This window comes from Osmerus mordax, unplaced genomic scaffold, assembly GCF_038355195.1.
Source record: "Osmerus mordax isolate fOsmMor3 unplaced genomic scaffold, fOsmMor3.pri Scaffold_77, whole genome shotgun sequence".
Taxonomy (NCBI): Eukaryota; Metazoa; Chordata; class Actinopteri; order Osmeriformes; family Osmeridae; genus Osmerus; species Osmerus mordax.
The window spans coordinates 21784-39790 of record NW_027120634.1 but is presented as its reverse complement, the minus strand read 5'-3'; the positions used below and the strand labels follow the sequence as shown (position 1 = coordinate 39790).

The 18007-nt window shown below is 42.5% G+C and overlaps 3 protein-coding genes across 3 annotated transcripts; 2 read left to right on the top strand and 1 right to left on the bottom strand.

The window, feature by feature from the left end:
• Positions 1–214: 214 nt before the first annotated feature.
• On the bottom strand, positions 215–4263 carry LOC136940182 (uncharacterized; the record flags this gene model as incomplete). The annotated part of the gene is made up of 10 exons (XM_067232279.1): positions 4171–4263; positions 3745–3810; positions 3514–3603; positions 3250–3303; positions 1827–3017; positions 1670–1735; positions 1522–1578; positions 1028–1087; positions 832–891; positions 215–250 (listed from the first exon to the last, which is right to left on the bottom strand). Coding segments are annotated over exons 1-10 (1773 nt in total), but the record flags the coding sequence as incomplete, so codon positions are not given.
• Positions 4264–8604: 4341 nt separating this feature from the next.
• LOC136940186 (apolipoprotein L3-like) lies at positions 8605–10037 on the top strand. Its single transcript, XM_067232281.1, has 2 exons — positions 8605–8614; positions 9244–10037. The coding sequence occupies exons 1-2, from the start codon at positions 8605–8607 to the stop codon at positions 10035–10037; spliced, it is 804 nt and encodes a 267-aa protein (XP_067088382.1).
• A 2115-nt stretch (positions 10038–12152) lies between these two features.
• Positions 12153–16150, top strand: LOC136940183 (uncharacterized). The gene is made up of 5 exons (XM_067232280.1): positions 12153–12420; positions 13000–13072; positions 13632–13868; positions 14368–14431; positions 14844–16150. The coding sequence occupies exons 3-5, from the start codon at positions 13641–13643 to the stop codon at positions 15590–15592; spliced, it is 1041 nt and encodes a 346-aa protein (XP_067088381.1). The 5' UTR covers positions 12153–12420; positions 13000–13072; positions 13632–13640; the 3' UTR covers positions 15593–16150.
• The last annotated feature ends 1857 nt before the right edge of the window (positions 16151–18007 follow it).

Below are 18007 nucleotides of genomic sequence, written 5' to 3'. Positions count from 1 at the left end.
AGAGAGAGAGAGAGAGAAGAGAGTGAGAGAGAGAGATAGAGAGAGAGAAGAGAGAGAGAGAGAGACCAGAGAGAGAGAGAGAGAGTAGAGAGAGAGAGAGAGAGATGAAGAGAAGAAAAACTGAGAAAAAGGCAGAGACACCCACAGACAGATGAAGGATTGGCTACTAGTAACTACAGTAACAGGAACTCAGAGGAAGCACGGATGGCCCTACCTTCAATGACTCCCGTCGAAGTCTGAACTTGCCGGACTAATAGGACATAAGAAAAATTTGAAATAAATGATTAACAAATTAACCACAAGAAGACAGCCAAGTCAAAGAGTCGATAGAAAGATACTGCGATTAGGCAGTGGCATGGTGACAGGTGACGGAGAGGGGTTGTGTGGATGTAGTGATGTAGGGGAGTCAGGTGGCTGAGCGGTTAGGGAATCGGGCTAGTAATCAGAAGGTTGCTGGTTCGATTCCCCAGCCGTGCAAAATGACGTTGTGTCCTTGGGCAAGGCACTTCACCCTACTTGCCTTGGGGAGAATGTCCCTGTACTTACTGTAAGTCGCTCTGGATAAGAGCGTCTGCTAAATGTAATGTAAATGTAAATAGTGTGTTGAAGATCAGGTGACTGGTGAAGGACAGGAAGTGTCGTGTGGATGTAGTGTGTTGAGGGTCAGGTGACTGGTGAAGGACAGGAAGTGTTGTGTGGATGAAGTGTGTTGAGGGTCAGGTGACTGGTGAAGGACAGGAAGTGTCGTGTGGATGAAGTGTGTTGAGGGTCAGGTGACTGGTGAAGGACAGGAAGTGTCATGTGGATGAAGTGTGATGAACTGGTTCTTACTGGTTTCCAGTCTGAGCGCAGCTCTGGGCTGTCCTCGGGCCAGTCTTCGACACACTTCTCCTGTTCACATACAGGTCAGGACAGGAGCAGGTTGATTACACACACACACGCAGTGAATTAGCCACACATCACGGTAAAGCCACAAACATACATATACATTTTACAAGTGACATTTTCTTGACACACTGTCACACACCTGGCCCATGAGCAGAATGTTTGTGAAAATATTTTGTTCCTCCTCCTCAGCTGTGCTGTTCTGTAGAACAAGAATGCGTTTGATCACATAATCAACAAGATCACATGGCACATTGACTTAACAACAGGTACATCCGGATTTCACATACTTGACACACATACTGTCTCTCTGTGTCTCTAATACTGTCAACTGTAACATTCATAAGAGATCCTGACTGGTTGATGATGTGTAGTCCAAAAACGACATCCGTTATAGGACGAAACAGTGGGAATATATTACATTCTGTTTAAAAAGAGAAAAGGGGGCAGCAAGGATGGAGAACGTGACACGTCCTGTGGATGTCCCTGATCAGGAGGCATTAATACAGAAGCTAACTAGCCACTAGCATCCTCTGATCAGGAGGCATTAATACAGAAGCTAACTAGCCACTAGCGTCCCCTGATCAGGAAGCATTAATACAGAAGCTAACTAGCCACTATCATCCACGGACCAACCTTAGCAGTGTGGCTGACACGAGGGGCTGGTCTAGGAGCTGCATGATCAGGCTCCTTCTGAAACACAAACAACCAAAAGAATTCCAAAAGGAAAACAAACAAAAAGTGCTTATTGTATGTGTCATGGCTGTGTGTCATTGTCACTTACGTGGTTTGACTGCTTGTGCACTTTGGTCCGAGGTGCTGGTTGTGGACGATCGGAAACACTGTTCACCTGGATGTTGATACATTTAGGTCATAGTTTGCTCACAATTTAAGGTTCTTTACAATCATGGGTTCCCAACACACATAAGAGTGAGTCTGACCTGGATAGTTCCATTTGGGGTTGGCATAGGCGATAAGGATCTGGCCTGGAGTGTTCCATGTTTCAGGCTAGTGGGGGTGGGCTGGGCAATGTCATGTTTGGTCCCGTCAGGGGTGGTGAGAGTAATATCATATGGTTTGTCTAAGAGAGCAGGGTGGACGGAGGGCTGTGGGTCGGATGCCGGAAGCTTGAAGAGATGGTGAGTCTTCTCAGAAGAGGAGAAGACATCTGAGCTCTTCTCTGAGGGAGTCTGGAATGAGGGTGTATTCTGCCCGACCTTCGCATCAGGGGTCACCTGAAAAAAGCCCTGTGTCTTTGAAGGGGCGGTGTGGAAGATATCTGGAGTCTGAGTGGATGGTGTGCTAAAGGGGTCACTCGACTCAAAGGGGCTTGCCGGAAACGGGTCAGGTACATTGGTGGAACGTTTTTGGAACGGGTCCTCTGTGAAGTGAGCTGGGCTTTGGAAAAGGTCCTCTCCTTTCGTAAATATGGATTGGAAAGGATCCTCCATCTTGGAAGGAAAACCATAGAAGGAGTCCTCTGCTTTGTCAGAAGGGGTGTGGAACACGTCTTGTGGCGTGATGGGTGAGGCACGGAACAAGTCCTTTTCTTCAACCGAGGACGGCTGGAACGGTTCCTTGGTGCTGAAGGCTGGAGTTCCGAATAGGTCATCGCTTGCTGTGATTACGGACTGGAATGGGTCCTCTAACTTGGTAGGAAACACGTGAAAGAGGTCCTCTACTTTACTGGCCGTGGGTCGAAAAATATCGTCGCCGTTAGTGGCAGGAGCTTGAAAAATATCTTCTCCCTTGGAAGCCGGGGATTGGAATGGATCTTCTCTCTTGGTGGGCAGGGTTTGAAAAAGGTCCTCTTCTATCCAGGACGGAGCTCTGAATGGGTCTTCTTCATCGGTGCGAGGGGCTTGGAATAGGTCCACTCTATTGGGGGATGGGTTTTTCAGGAAGTCTGACTTAGAGGGCGTGGCCTCCAACGGACCAATGGTTTCCGGATGCTGTTCGATGGGGACGCCGGCCACTGTCGGGCCGTCGGCGAGCCGGACGTCCGGAGACACTCCGTCAAACTCGGGAGGCGGAGCGAAGATGGCGGACAGGCCGGCTTGTCCCGGGGCCACACTATGATCACTAGAGCCCTGTCTGTTGCCCTCCCCATCCACACGTCTGTCAAGGGACTCCTGTAGAGCACAGTCACAACTCAGCACAGAGCATCAGATGGAGGATACTTGACATCCCTTTGGAGGAACCAACCATGCCCAATATACTAGCTTCTCATCCATGGTGTGTCTTTGTCCGTCAAGCTAACTCTAAAAGGAACAGGGAATACTGGTCCTGCTAGACAGTCTGACTTTTTTCTTTAAAGGAACAAGCACAAGAGAGATGCAGTACTTGAGTGTTGATGATGCTTACTTTATAATGGGTATAGAACGGATTGTCTCTGGAAAACTTCCCATTGACTCCATTCTGATAGAGACGGGAAAGAGAGAGATACAGGAAGGGAGACATAGAGGGAAGGGGACAGACAGATACCGTTGATAGGTGAGGAAGAGAAACCAACACAAATAGATTTTAGGACAATGCAATGGAGTGGTGAGATACAGAATATTTCCTTGTATCCATAGTTAAATCCGAGTGTTTGACACTGAAGATTGTGCATCCGACAGCAGATGGTACCTCTGAACCAGAGTGGAATGGATTCCATGGAGTCTCTTCACTCTGAGAGTCATTCACAGACGATTCACTGGATGTGGACTGGATAAGATTCTGAGAGAGACAAAAGGGGGGAGGCAGACAGAGAGAAAGGGTCAGGATCGACTCTAGAACAAATCGGATGGGCAGGCATTTGGTTTCCACAAGGGCGCATTTTGTATATACTATAGCCCGAGGAGGGAGGGAGAGATTTACCTTGTACTGTTTCTGGAAGGGACTTTGGGAGACTCTCCTCAGCATCCCTCTTAGTTTTACAAGACTCTGAAAAGTCACCATTATCAAACGATCTTTGTAAGCATGACACTGGGTTTCAAGCGACCACAGTTACTAACAACATGGGTAGGATGTTGGTCTGGTTTGTTCTGGGTGTTGCGAAACAAGTTATATGCCGCATCATCTGCATTGACAATGTCAACAGGTAAATAAACTGACTGTTGCAGCTCGTCAAAAAAAAACTTAGAGCTTCAAACTCTTCATCACTTAACATTATTTGGTGAAAGCCTAGGGTACATGAAGCTTTGAAAGCTTAGCTCTCTTTGTAAACGTCAAATTAAATCATTAGAGGTATGGAGTAGACTTGGGGACATGAAAGGGACAGTTTAATAAGTATATTAAACTCACCGGTCGTCTGTCACCAGTGAACCCTGACTCTTCAGAGGGCTCAGTCTGCGACGCATCCAGCTCCACCTCCACCTCCACCTCCTCCTGCGCCATAACACCCCAATGTCAATTCGAAGACAAAACCGCAGGTCAGTTTTCAATACTAACACTAAATATTCGTCACAAGAATTAGACACAATTGTTGGGCTACTGTCGGTTAACTTAGTGCGCTCCACCTGTGCACGTGTCCACGCGGTTAACGCAGGGATAAAACATGTTGACATATAAACTCAAAGCTTACCATTGTCTTCTTTCACGTTATAATTGACGATAATCGATTCACGAAGCTGTTATGATCAAGAACCTCAATCTCGAATTCTGCACAAACACAACATTGCCTTGCGTGAATCACGCAGGTGTAGACGGTTGATTGGCGGCTCGGCAGCTCGTTGTATGAGTCTAGTTATTTTCGATTGCTTCATCCATCTTTTCATAAAATGTGATCCAACGAGTTGTCCGGGGTGGCTAGCCTACTCCTAAATGACTATTGGCTGTTCTCTTAGCCTACTAGACAGATGGGGAGGAATTACAAAGATTAATTTTAAAGTTTCAAACTCAACTGCACAGAAGTTTCCAGTTAGTTTGAAACTTTAAAATGGCTTAAGCCATGTACTATTTAAAAAACAACCCGTAGGTTGTCTTCAACTATAGTTACAGTTCGTAACTTTAAAATGGGTTAAAAACCCACTAAAAGCTAAACATTTTGAGACATAGGCTACTGTGTGTATTGTCAGACCCTTTACACAGTAATCCTCAAAAAAATCTGAGGATTTTGCCTTAATTTAAGAAGCATCAGTAAAGAGAAGGATGAGGCTACAGAAAGCAGGTGTGTGACAGTTGGATCCATGCTGCTGCCTCCCTGTGGCTGTTGTGAGGCACTGCAGAAGAAAGAAACGGGAAAACATGTTATAATGATTTATAATGATAATAATGATAATGATTGCAGAAGATGTTGTATTTGCCGAACAACCAAAACGATGCCATGGCAACAATGCTCCTTCATTTTACGGAAGAGTAAACCGGACAGTGTATAATTTACATTAAACAAACAACGGGAATTGCAGTTATTTTGACTAAATGGGTTAAATAAGAGCAAGAATGGTCAAAGTAAAGTGAAATGAAATTGATAATAGCAATAGTAAAATAAATGACAAGGCAAAAATGTTACTACATGAATGTTTTTAAATCTTTCATAATCCATAGGTGTATATTTAGGGGTGGACAGTAAAGCATGTCCCTATGTCAAGTGACCATTAAAACATCCCCACCAAACATAAGATGTACATCTAAATCCTGTGGTTTAAGGATTCTGAACTATACATGTTATACATATATAATCATACACTATGAATAAAGGGGGAGGATCTCAGCTAGGATTGAGGCCTGCCTCACAGACATCTCCGCCTGGATGACCGAGCACCACCTCCAGCTGAACCTCGCCAAAACAGAACTTCTCATCATCCCGGCTAAACCCTCCATCTCCCACGATCTCTCAATCACCCTGGGATCTGCGACGGTGACCCCTTCATCCTCTGCCAGGAACCTTGGGGTTACCATGGACGACGAGCTCTCCCTCACGGCCCACATTGCTGCGGTCTCCCGGTCGTGTAGATTCACCCTCTACAACATCCGGAAGATCAGGAGATACCTGTCTGAGCACTCCACCCAGCTGCTAGTCCAAGCACTCGTCCTCTCCAAGTTGGACTATTGCAACTCTCTGCTCGCTGGTCTCCCAGCATGTGCAACCCGCCCTCTTCAGAGGATTCAGAACGCGGCGGCCCGCCTGGTCTACAATCTACCCAGACGCTCCCATGTTACCCCGCTCCTCATCTCTCTCCACTGGCTACCTATCATGGCCCGTATCAGATTCAAGACCCTGGTATTGACCTTCCGAGCAGTGAACGGGACTGCACCCGTCTACATCAAGTCTCTCCTGCAGCCTTACACCCCCACCCGCCACCTACGGTCTTCTTCAGACAACTGCCTGGTGGTCCCACCGCTCAAGACCGCCCGGTCCCAACACAAGCTCTTCTCCTGTCTGGCCCCCCAGTGGTGGAATCAACTCCCCACCTCCATCAGAGACACTGACTGTCTCTCCACCTTCAAGAAAAGGCTCAAGACGCACTTGTTCCGGGAGTACAACGGTACTTAGGAACGGTTCGCTTGACCCGATGTTAGTTTCCTCAAGGATCACAATGACTCTTGCTTAGAGACTTGTTGCTCTTGTGGTTAGTGGTAACTGATTTAAATTTTTGGTTCTCGCTGTGATATATTGTTTTATTACTGTTGCTTGCTTTTTTCCACAGGTACACTTGCACTTATAGCTGTTCATGTTGTTTGGTTGTGACTTGTTTAACTACATGCTCTTATGGTTCTTCCCTTTGGCACTTACTTTGGTTGTTCACAATGTGGGCCCCTGCAGGTTTTTGGAATGACAATAAAACTATCCTTATCCTTGAAACAAGTTACACATCTCCAAAGTAAAAGAACCTTTGAGTGTCTTTATAACACAGCCGTCTTACAAAGATCTGTTGAAGTTGGCAAAAACAAGATTCCTCAGACAATAAAAAGTCGCTCTGGATAAGCGTTCAGGGTTATTTCTGTGGAGTAATACATTTTATCTTATCTCAGAAAATCTTTATGTGTAGATTACAATGGGCCTCATTCTCGAACGCAGTTAAGAAGAATCTAAGAAGAAATTTCTTTTGAATTGGATTTAGGAAAACATTTGGCATTCATGAAAGTTTTGTCATCTGGGATTTGTTCTGAACTTCAGAAGACTTTCCGAACTCGAAGTCCTAAATCGGCCAGAGTTGTCTCAAATGCGATTCCTTAAAAAAACACAAGGGGAATCGCATTTAAGAAAACTCCGTGATAGAAGTGTTAATGAATTTGTGAGAAATCGTTGGTGATTGCGTTCACATGAACTCTACAGACATCCTTGGATTAAAATAATTATAATAATTTACCTTGCTTAGTGTGCACACTGTTAGATCCAGTGGAGAACAATTCCACTGCTCATCTTACTGGTATGATGTTGTATGTGACAAATAAAACCTTTAACTTGCACTTGGACTTGAACATCATATAAATTCAACCAGGCCATCCAATTATCACTGATCACTCACTCGACCTATTTAAAGTGACGAGTGTGCACTGTGCGAATTACGTCTTACCTGGAATCGTAAATATCACAATATAGTTACCATATTCATTCAATAACAGTTTGGCGATACACAGAAATGTTGACTTTATGGCAGGGAATATCACACACTGTTACACTGACTGCCATAGTCAAAATTCACTCAATAAACACAGCGCGAGTGACCAGTGCCCAACAAAACTCAAGAAACACCGCGTGCGAGTGACCAGGCAGAGTGCAATACAGAAGCTTGTTGAATCACCTCAGTGTAGCGGTCCGTTCCGCGTCTTGAGAAAGTGCAAGAAAGGCAAGTTTGCCATCTAATACCCTTATAAGGAGCTGTCGGGGCGTGTATGTATGCAAATTCATGAGGACGAGGACGATATTTAAACTGCTGCGTAGGAACACATTTTCAAGGGGTGTCTGGGGGTGTCTTACGTTGTTTTTCCGAAGCCCGTAAGAAACATTTCAGAAGAAACTTCAGAAAATGTTCGAGAATGAGGCCCATTGTTAGTTGTTAGATGCATTTGATCAAAGCTGATTTCTTGGTCAAAACAGGGTTTTGGCTTTTGTGTTAATTAGTTGATTTTATGTCAAACACAAAAAATAGTATATGTGGTTTACCAATTTGTATTCCCAGGACCATCTGCAAGAGGAGCGAACCCTACAATCTGCCCCTTCCGCTCCACGGAGACGAAAGTGGCCAAAGTGCTGTTGCCTGACAGGTAGGCCTACCTCTCCTCATTCCTCTCACTCATAACAAGATGCCCACTAGTGGATCACACTCTGGATCTATGATTTACTGAGAGACCAGCAACTGTATGCTACCTAAACACAGCCAGAGCATTGCAAGACTGACATGGTTAGGTTATCTCAGTACACTAAAAGGTTAAGTTTGGAATGAAATTGTCAGAACTGTCAATATGTTGTTCAATATGTTCTAATAACAGGCAGACTAAGTTATTGGAGATTATAGTATGGCAGGATTTATTTTCCTCAGCATATGCAGTACAATGTTTGATAACTTCTGCAGAATTAAGTGTCTTCATTTGGTACCATTTGGTGTGAAACATCATGGAAGCTGATGTTCTATATAATTTACGTCAATCAGGAATTAGTCACAACCTTTTGTCACAACAATTATGAGTTGTGAAACACAGTTGAACCACCTGTCTGATTTCCATGTCTGTGTCCTCTGTCAGTTTACAGTTCATGATGTATGTTGTGAATTCATCCAACTGTCTCTGGGAGAAATGGCAGGATGTAGGCGAAAGAACAGCATGGAATTACCCCCTAACTGTGAGTATTATGGTTCAGTTCAGTTCTTTATTGTCCCTCTGCGGGACATTGGGTTAGCAGCAGAGCACAGATAAGGTTACACTTGGTGCTTTTTTTTTACATTCATCCTTTTCCAGAATGCATTTGATCAGATTATGCAACAATTATGGATGTTTTTTTTTTAAATCTTCAACATTGTAATTAATACTCACTTGTCTTTCCAACCTATTAAATCATAACAAATAACATAATATCATCAGTTTCAGCAGACAGAAAGGAGGAACCATCCAAAAACGTTGGTAAGAAGTTCAATAAACTGCAAACTATAGCAAAATAGCAGAGGATTAGCAGCAGAGCACAGATAAGGTTACACTTGGATGCTTCATTTGACATTTATTTGACATTCTTATTAGATTATAGATGCAGACATTTAAATTATTTCCAGTTATCTGCCAGTGTTCATTTGATTAAAGTTTTATAATTATTTCATTTATTAAGGTTTAACAGTTGTTTCCATCTTCAACATTAAGTTATTAACCCTTACTTGTCTTTCCAACCTAATTATTCATAACTGATGGCATAATTGTCACGCTAACACTACGTTTTCTCTTCAGTCTCAGCAGACAGACTTCAAGAAAGGATCGGACAGTTCAAATACCTATTTGATAAGAACATCGACAAACTGCAAACTATCACATGTCAGCTTCTCAAAACAGCAAAGGACTTTCGCGAGGTTCACCACAAGAACACCATTGGTAGTCTGAGTGGCAGTGTTATTGGGGCAGCAGGAGGGATCACATCTATAGCCGGTCTACTCTTGGCTCCTTTCACCTTGGGCACATCTCTGATTGTGGCTGGAGTGGGGTTAGGTTTAGGAGTCGTTGGTGCTGTCTCCAATATCAAAAGTACCAAAGACAGGTCTGAAGTCAAAGATAGCATTGAGAAACTTTTGGCTGAATTTAATACATTGATGGAACCAATTGAGGAGAACCTCGAACTGATCCAAGATGATCTTGATTTTTTAAAGAAATGTAAAGAATCATCAAGCACAGACAACATCTTGAAATTCTTAAGGTCTGGGTCAAGTGGAGCATGCTGGCTGCTTAACGGTGTAGAAGATGTGGCATTTCTGGCAAATGTAGTCAAGTTATCAAAAATGTCTACCATTTCAATTCAGTCTATTCGTTCAGCATTACACTTTTCAGTAGTACTGACTGGTCTTCTGGCTGTTGTAGACATTGCCTTCATCTGGGCAGATGCCAGGGAGCTCCATGAAATGAGTAGGGAGCAAAGACGTCACGCTAAAACTGAAACATTGCAGTTCATTAAGTCCATTGAAGACACAGCCAGTAGATGCCAGAAAGCTGTCAATGAGCTCAAAGAAATGAAGTTGGCATTTGATACGTAGATGTTTGTTGTTATGGATCCAAGGTCACGTGTTGTACAGTTTTGATTTCTGTAAGTCGCTCTGGATAAGAGCGTCTGCTAAATGACTAAATGTAAATCTTCTGTACTTTTTGAAGGGACATAATGTTACTGCTTTTGTTTTAAATAACACCATGTGGTGCTGTAATTGGATGGGTAGGGTTTTCCTACTTTTAAAGTTGTTTTCTGTCTTGAATAGAGATCTTATTTGGATTTTTGTTTGAATTGTTTATCACTTGTATTATTGTTTTTATTGATTTTATGTAAAGCACCTTGAGCTACAATTATTGTATGAAATGTGCTATATAAATAAAGTCTGAATTAATCTAATCGCTAGAATTTTCACATTCTCAGAAGCAAAGTATATAGTGATTATTCATTTATGTTTATAATGATTATCCTAATGAAAAAAACATGCTCAAAACTATATAATCATACCCTATGAATAAAGGGAGATCGTATAGCTAGTGGTTAGAGCAACTTGACTGCAGATCAATTTCAGTCAAGACACTCACGTATTAAAGAATATATTGTGCTTATTAAAGTTATGCATTGTGCTTATTAAAGTTATGAACTTAGAAGTGTGCTCAGGCTTAAACATTGGGTCTCACACTGGGTGTGGGAAGCAGGCTGTTCTTTGTGTCTCTATCTCTTCATTTTCAGAAACAACCTTGAAACCGGGTGGAGACGGCACCCGAGCAGGTGGGACGCGTAGGCAAGAACAACTCCCTGATGCACGAGAGAACAAGCTCAACCCTTTTTTAATACTTGTGTTTCAATTGCACTGTATAAATATATGCTGGGGAGGGAAAGATAGCCAGTTGGACTTCGTGAACCAGCCCAAACTCTGTTGCGGGTGGGAAACGTAGACAGCCCCAGAGCTCTGTACTTGTTGATTTACATTTAGTCATTTAGCAGACGCTCTTATCCAGAGCGACATACAGTAAGTATAGGCAAGTAGGGTGAAGTGCCTTGCCCAAGGACACAACGTCAGTTTGCATGACCGGGAATCGAACTGGCAACCTTCGGATTACTAGCCCGACTCCCTCACCGCTCAGCCACTGACCCCGATTTCCAACTGCTGCATTAAAGCTGATATTATCGGACCTCTGCGACTCCAGACCACTCTTTCTAGAACACAGATTTGTGTCATTGAATACCATCATTACATATTGGAATAGACACATAGACTATGAATCCTTCAGTATTAGATTTGAGCATTTATTGATAACCATAGACATGGAAATAGGTTTAACTTTGGTGGAGTGGATGTATCTAGGTGAAGCACTCCCTGCCTCTAGCATTAGCAAGCAACATACATAGAATATGAGACAGGGAGCAAATTGAGTAATAATCCCCCCTGGTGGATAGTACATTCAGACAACACGGGGAAATGGGGATGGTGGAGGGTGGCAGCAGCACAACAACACAACAACCGGGAGTGAGTGGGGGCCCTCTGGTGGCCATGGGGGCCCTTAGCAGCCGCTTATGACTTGGGCCGGCTCGTGCGGCCTGACATGGGCCAATGGGATGAAGCAGGCTAACAGGTGTAGTTAATGAGTGTAATGAAGCGCGCTGCATGAGTGTCATGCCTGAACTAGGCTTCGCTCATATGCAGCAGGTTCCCACCCCCCAGTGCTTTACATCGCTTTGGATGATAGTGTCTACTACATGAACACATTATCATTATCATGATAAACATGATCTAGAAAACTGAAAAGTAGTGTATTATTTATGCTATGGATAAAAAGTATTTTTCTTTGAACTGGTGATTCAATTGGAATCTACCAGACATTTGTACTTTCACATATAGCCTAGGCCTACATGTAGGCTACTACAGTATGATACTGAAATGTATAAACTCAGTTTACATAGATGGCGTAATTCTCCGCCTGTACATAGGCCTATGCTTGATTGAATTTCATATTGATCGTTTTTTTTGTTTGTTTAAATAACCTACAACTTAAACGGAAAAAGGGCATAGTCTGTATTTTGTACTTTAGTCTATTATGTCCGATGTCGTCGCTTTGCTTTCAGTTTCGTTTCGAGTTTCCTCCCAGTCTTTTGTCTCTCAATCTCACAGAAGCCTCCTGATTAGTCCACTCCTCAACACCCCCGGCGTGCCGTTTGTGTTGTCCACGACCTTGTGTTTTTGAGTTCCGGGAGAGAGTGCTGTACCTTTGTTAGTGTCTTCGAAAGTGTGTTCGTACGTTTATAATTTACCCTTAGTTCCTATTAGCCTATTAGCCCTTACAATCGGTGTAGAGCTTTCCGTTTTATCCACGGCAAGGAACAAGACGATAAGCAAAACTTCTCATGGGTGGGTCTATTCTCCGATCAGGATCAGTCCTGTTGAAGAACACAAGGTACTTTTTAATAGTGATATGTCGTTCGTGAACGATTCGTGCAGTAGTCTCAGAGTCATTCGTTCATTTTCTCGTGGCCTCGTATCGGAACTGTTGCGGTTCAGTAGAGGAAACAAATGATTCATTCTTTACGATGTCTTCGGATATGATTCTTTGGATAATTTCTCACGTGACCTATGTTCAGGTACGAGTTTTTGGATCATTTTTTCACCAGGAAGAAATCTTAGTGCATCTAAACCAGTCGAAATAAATTTGAGAATTGGGGAATTGCACATTTGTGGTAGATAATATTTTTAAAAGAAAAACTCCGGCGTTAAATACAATACATCTGTAGGCTAATGCATCAGACAGTTTGTATGATTTGAAATGGTCATGTATTATCATACTATAATTTAATTATCACGGCAAACAATTACACTGCTGCTCTGAACTATAAGTAAAACAAATAAGTTAAAATAACAAAACCTGTAATTATCACTTGGGAACACATCTCATTCACATCTTACTATACTAAACCTAGCAGTCCCGCGAAAGTGAATGAGGTAAACAAATCCTTTCTGTTTCCTCTTCTGCTTTCAGCAACTTGTAGTCCCAGGACCATCTACATGAGGAGCAAACCCTATCCACTGCCCCTTCCAAAGTGTCGGTCCAGGTACCTCTACTCATTCCTCTCACTCATAACAAGATGCACACTATTGGATCGCATTTTGGACCCATGATTTACTAAGAGAACCTAATCAAGTGTATATTTGACTGGAGGATATATACCTCAATCCTTATGTCTTGCTCAAACCTTTCCTCCAGTTCCAGCCTAGTCAGCACAGCCAGATGAAGAAATGTAAGCTATTAATCAGAAGGTTGCCGGATCGATTCCGGGCTGTGCAAAATTAAGTTGTGTCCTTGGGCAAGGCACTTCACCCTACTTGCCTCAGGGAGAATGTCCCTGTACTTACTGTAAGTCGCCCTGGATAAGAGCGTTTGCTAAATGTCTGCTAAAATTTACATTTAGTAAGTAGATGCTTTTATCCAGAGCGACTTACAGTAAGTACAAGGACATTCTCCCCGAGGCAAGTAGGGTAAAGTGCCTTGCCCAAGGACACAACGTCATTTGACACGGCCGGGAATCGAATCGGCAACCTTCAGATTAATAGCCCGACTCCCTAACCGCTCAGCCACCTGACCCCCCATCTTGTGTTGTTGTGGTTGTTAAGTCAGCGGCCATGTCGTCCTCCAACCTGCAAGTCTCGAAGGAGCAGTTCCAGTGCTCCATCTGTCTGGAGGTCTTCATCGACCCTGTGTCCACCTCCTGCGGTCACAACTTCTGCCAGGCCTGCATCAGTCACTACTGGAACGTCAACACTGTTTACCAGTGTCCATTATGCATGGAGACCTTCATCAAGAGACCTGAGCTCCGAGTCAACACGGCATTCAGAGACATGGTTGACAGGGTACGGTTGCACATTTTGTGCATTTTCCTTAACCGATAGTTGAACACGTTAACAATCAATAATCGATAAATCATTGAGGACTAAAATTCATCACTAGAGTAACTATATGCAACCAGAGTATTGCAAGACTGGCATGATTAGGTTGTATCTCTCATTACACTAAAAGGTGTAATGAGAGATACTGAGCCTACTGGCAAGTTCGGAAGGAAAATGCCAGTAGGCCTACTGTCAATATGTTCAACGTTGGCCAATAACAGACAGTGATTATATAGTCTAATGAGAAAAATTGATACAGAAAATGCAGTAAGCTACAATGTTTAATAACTTCTGAAGAATTGTGTCTTTAGTAAAAACAATACATTTGGCGTCAGTGGTAACTGATGTTCTGTATAATTTAAATTAATCTGAAATTTGTCACAACCTCTTCTCCACCTTTTCAGTTGTGAAACACAGTTGAACCATATGTCTCACCTGTTTCCATGTCTGTGTCCTCTGTCAGTTTACTGTTCATGAGGTGTGTTGTGAAGACATCCAACTGTCTCTTGGAGACATGGCAGTTGACCGTGAGTATTATGGTTCTTTATTGTCCCACCAGGGAAACTTGGGTTAGCAGCAGAGCACAGATAAGATTACACTTGACTCTTTATTTGACCTTCGCCCTTTTCCAGAATGCATCTTATCAGAGTATAGATACAAACATTACGATTATTTCCAGTTATCAGCAAGTTTCAAGCTCATTCAATATGTATTTTCCCAACATTATCCATCGCTCTGGATAAGAGCATCTGCTAAATGACTAAATGTAAACATTAAAGTAAATATTTTTTTATTTGATTAAAGTTTAAGAATTATTCTATGTATTAATGTTGAACTGTTTTTTCCTTCAACATTAAGTTATTAACCATTACTTATCTTTCCAACCTAATAAATAACAGATAAGATCATTGTCACGCTGACTCCACCTTCTCTCTTCAGTCTCGACAGATGGATTTCAAAAAAACATTGAACAATTCAAAAACCTAGTCGATGAGAGGATCAACAAACTACAAACGATTGCAGATCAGCTTCTGAAAACAGCAGAGGACTTTCAAGATGTCCACTGCAGTAACACAGCTGGCAGTCAGCGTGGCAGAGTTACAGGGAAAGTAGGAGGGATCACAGCTTTAACAGGGTTAGCCTTGGCCTTTTCTCCTGTTTCTTTCGGCGGATCTCTGATTGTGGCTGGAGTGGGGTTAGTAGTAGGAGTAACCGGTGGAGTCGTTGGTGCCATCTTTCATAAGAAAAGTACCACACACAGGTCGGAGGTCAAAGAAAGCATTGAGAAACTTGTGGCTACATTTCAAACCTTGATTGAACCAATTCAGAAGAAAGTTAAAGTGATCAAACAAGGTCTTGTTGAATTAAACAGGTTAAAAGAGTTCTTAACCAAGATCGACAAACTCAAACTCTTAAGGGCTGGTACAAGTGGAACACTATGGCTGGTCAATAGTGTCGACAATAAGGGCATTCTCGCGAACGTAGATAGCTTATCAAAAAAGTCTTCCAGTTCAATTCACAATATTTGTTCAGCGTTACGACGTCGAGCTAACAGTAGTGTTAGCTTGATCCTTCAAACTAACACTGAAATAAACATTTTCATGAAGTCCATTAAAGTCACAGCCAGTAGTTACAAGAAAGCTGTCAGTGAGCTTAGAGAACTGAGGACGGCATTTGATAAAATGTAGACGTTAATTGTTATGGATGATCCGAGATCACATGCCAAAATGAGGAGGGATGAAGTGATATGTTACACGGGTAGTATCACAAGTATGTGTAAGATTAATTTGATACCTTTTTGATATGAAAGAAAACAAGTACAAATATCTCTGAAATGCAGATGAAGTAAAATATTAAAGATTATAACTAAAGGGTTCTCCAGAGAGTTCTATGTTGTACAGTTTTGCTTCATTATAAATAGGGACTTGCAGTACCCAATGTTGAAATGCTTGAAACCATGCATGCATATACCGCTATCTACACCCTGAAATGTATACGCATGTGACATTTGTGTGTGATTTTTTTTTTTTTTAAACATGTTATTATTGTACTACTGTGATTAGGTTTTTTAATATTCTGTATCATTTGTAAGGAAGTAATTGTACATGGATGTACACTTGATACGTTTTCACAAAGCACATCTATCTCAACGTGCCTAAGATCACGTTCCTGGGTCACTCATCTCATTTCAGACATTTGTTTTATCTCAGATTTCTATGTATTTGGAGAATGTTGTTTTCATAAAGACCACCTAAATATGTCATGTTCATGTTGCCACTCACCATTTAAACTCGCCATCTCTCCTTCCAATTCTTCACATGAAATAGAAGAATGTCACTTACATTTAGTCATTTAGCAGACGCTCTTATCCAGAGCGTACTTCAAGACGGATACATCTTCTGGGTAACTTTTCACAGAGAAGTAGAGCATTAGACGCCACACAGCTTATTGACTTACTTGCATCTTACTCCAGGATTTAAGCTCTGCAACATGTTTGAGGCAAAAACGTACACTAAATAACACGTTTTCTTCTCTTAACATTTTATTAATACTTACATATTTTTTTTTAGGTTGTTCATTTCTTACACAGAGAAATTAGCCACACATGTAAATGTCATTGTATTCCGTTATATTTAACATTTTAGGGTTAATCAAGTTATTATTTTTCCTTTTCAGAGCTAAAAGCTAAAAAAGTTACACAATAACTGTCACACGGTTGTCTAAGGTTTAAGAGCACACTGGGACAGTAGACTAACACTTCACAGAGACAAAGAAAACTAGGGTGATAAAAAGAAAAGAGAAGAAATATGACTGAAGTAAAAATAAGTCAAAGAAATTTAACGGACAAGCACGTACATTCACACATCTCTGCCCTTTTCTCAAACGCAAAGCACCACCCCCCTTTTCCCTTATTTGGTAAGCTGTTAGGCTCCACCCATTTCCCCTTATTTGGTAGACGCCTGCCCGATTCTGATTGGCTGATTCTCAATGCAAACTCAGAGGGAGGCTAACCATCTCGTTCACACGTTCTTCATCACCTGCCTTCGTCATCATCTTCATCAGCTAACCTACTTTCATCCTCCTCTTTCTCATCATCATCTTCCTCCTCGTACCAAACCTGTGCTTGTAAAAGGAGGTTCAGGGACAGGAGTGTCATCGCTGGGAAAGAAAGCTTCACCACTAATAAGCTTGAGAACTACTTTTAAAAAGCACAATGTCTTATGGACGATAGTGCACCACTACGCACACACACTGTTCTCACAAACACACACACTGTTGTCACATACACACACACACGGTTGTCACATGCACACACACACACACTGTTGTCACATACACACACACACACGGTTGTCACATGCACACACACACACTGTTGTCACATACACACACACACACGGTTGTCACATGCACACACACACACACACTGTTGTCACATACACACACACACACACTGTTGTCACATACACACACACACACGGTTGTCACATGCACACACACACACACACGGTTGTCACATACACACACACACACGGTCGTCACATGCACACACACTGTTGTCACATACACACACACTGTTGTCACATGCACACACACACACACTGTTCTCACACACACACACACACTGTTCTCACACACACACACACACACACACTGTTGTCACACACACACACTGTTGTCACATGCACACAGCTCTCTCAGAGGTGTTCTAGCTGGCTTCTTGGGAACGTGGTCAGTTCTACGGGATTTCAACAAGGCAGTGGGAAGCTTGGTATGTGCTTGAATCTGACGCTGTTCATTAGACTTGTATTTCATATTAGAAAGCCTCGTTTTTATACTATGAATCAGTTTCACTTGTGCAAGGAGAGATGACCCGGACAGTCTCAATTGGCAGTCAGTAACTTTGTGCTACTAAGTGTGCTGAGTCTTAAGAAGCACACTAGAAAAGGAAGTGGATCATCAGGATGCATGTTTTGGCTTGTGGTGGAGAGTCGTCTAGGCCTCTGGATGTGCAGCGGCTGCTTCCTGTTTGGCAGTGGACGGGCTGGTTCATTGTCAGGTCGGATAAAAGACACAAAGGTCAAAGGTCACTGCTGTGGGGG

What these genes read in the sequence shown, in the direction of transcription:
- LOC136940183 (XM_067232280.1), top strand. Translation starts at nt 13,641, where the DNA reads ATGTCGTCCTCCAACCTGCAAGTCTCGAAGGAGCAGTTCCAGTGCTCC. An exon ending in TCAGAGACATGGTTGACAGG is followed by an intron (nt 13,869 to 14,367) that starts GTACGGTTGCAC and finishes GTCCTCTGTCAG; the next exon opens with TTTACTGTTCATGAGGTGTG. An exon ending in TGGAGACATGGCAGTTGACC is followed by an intron (nt 14,432 to 14,843) that starts GTGAGTATTATG and finishes TTCTCTCTTCAG; the next exon opens with TCTCGACAGATGGATTTCAA.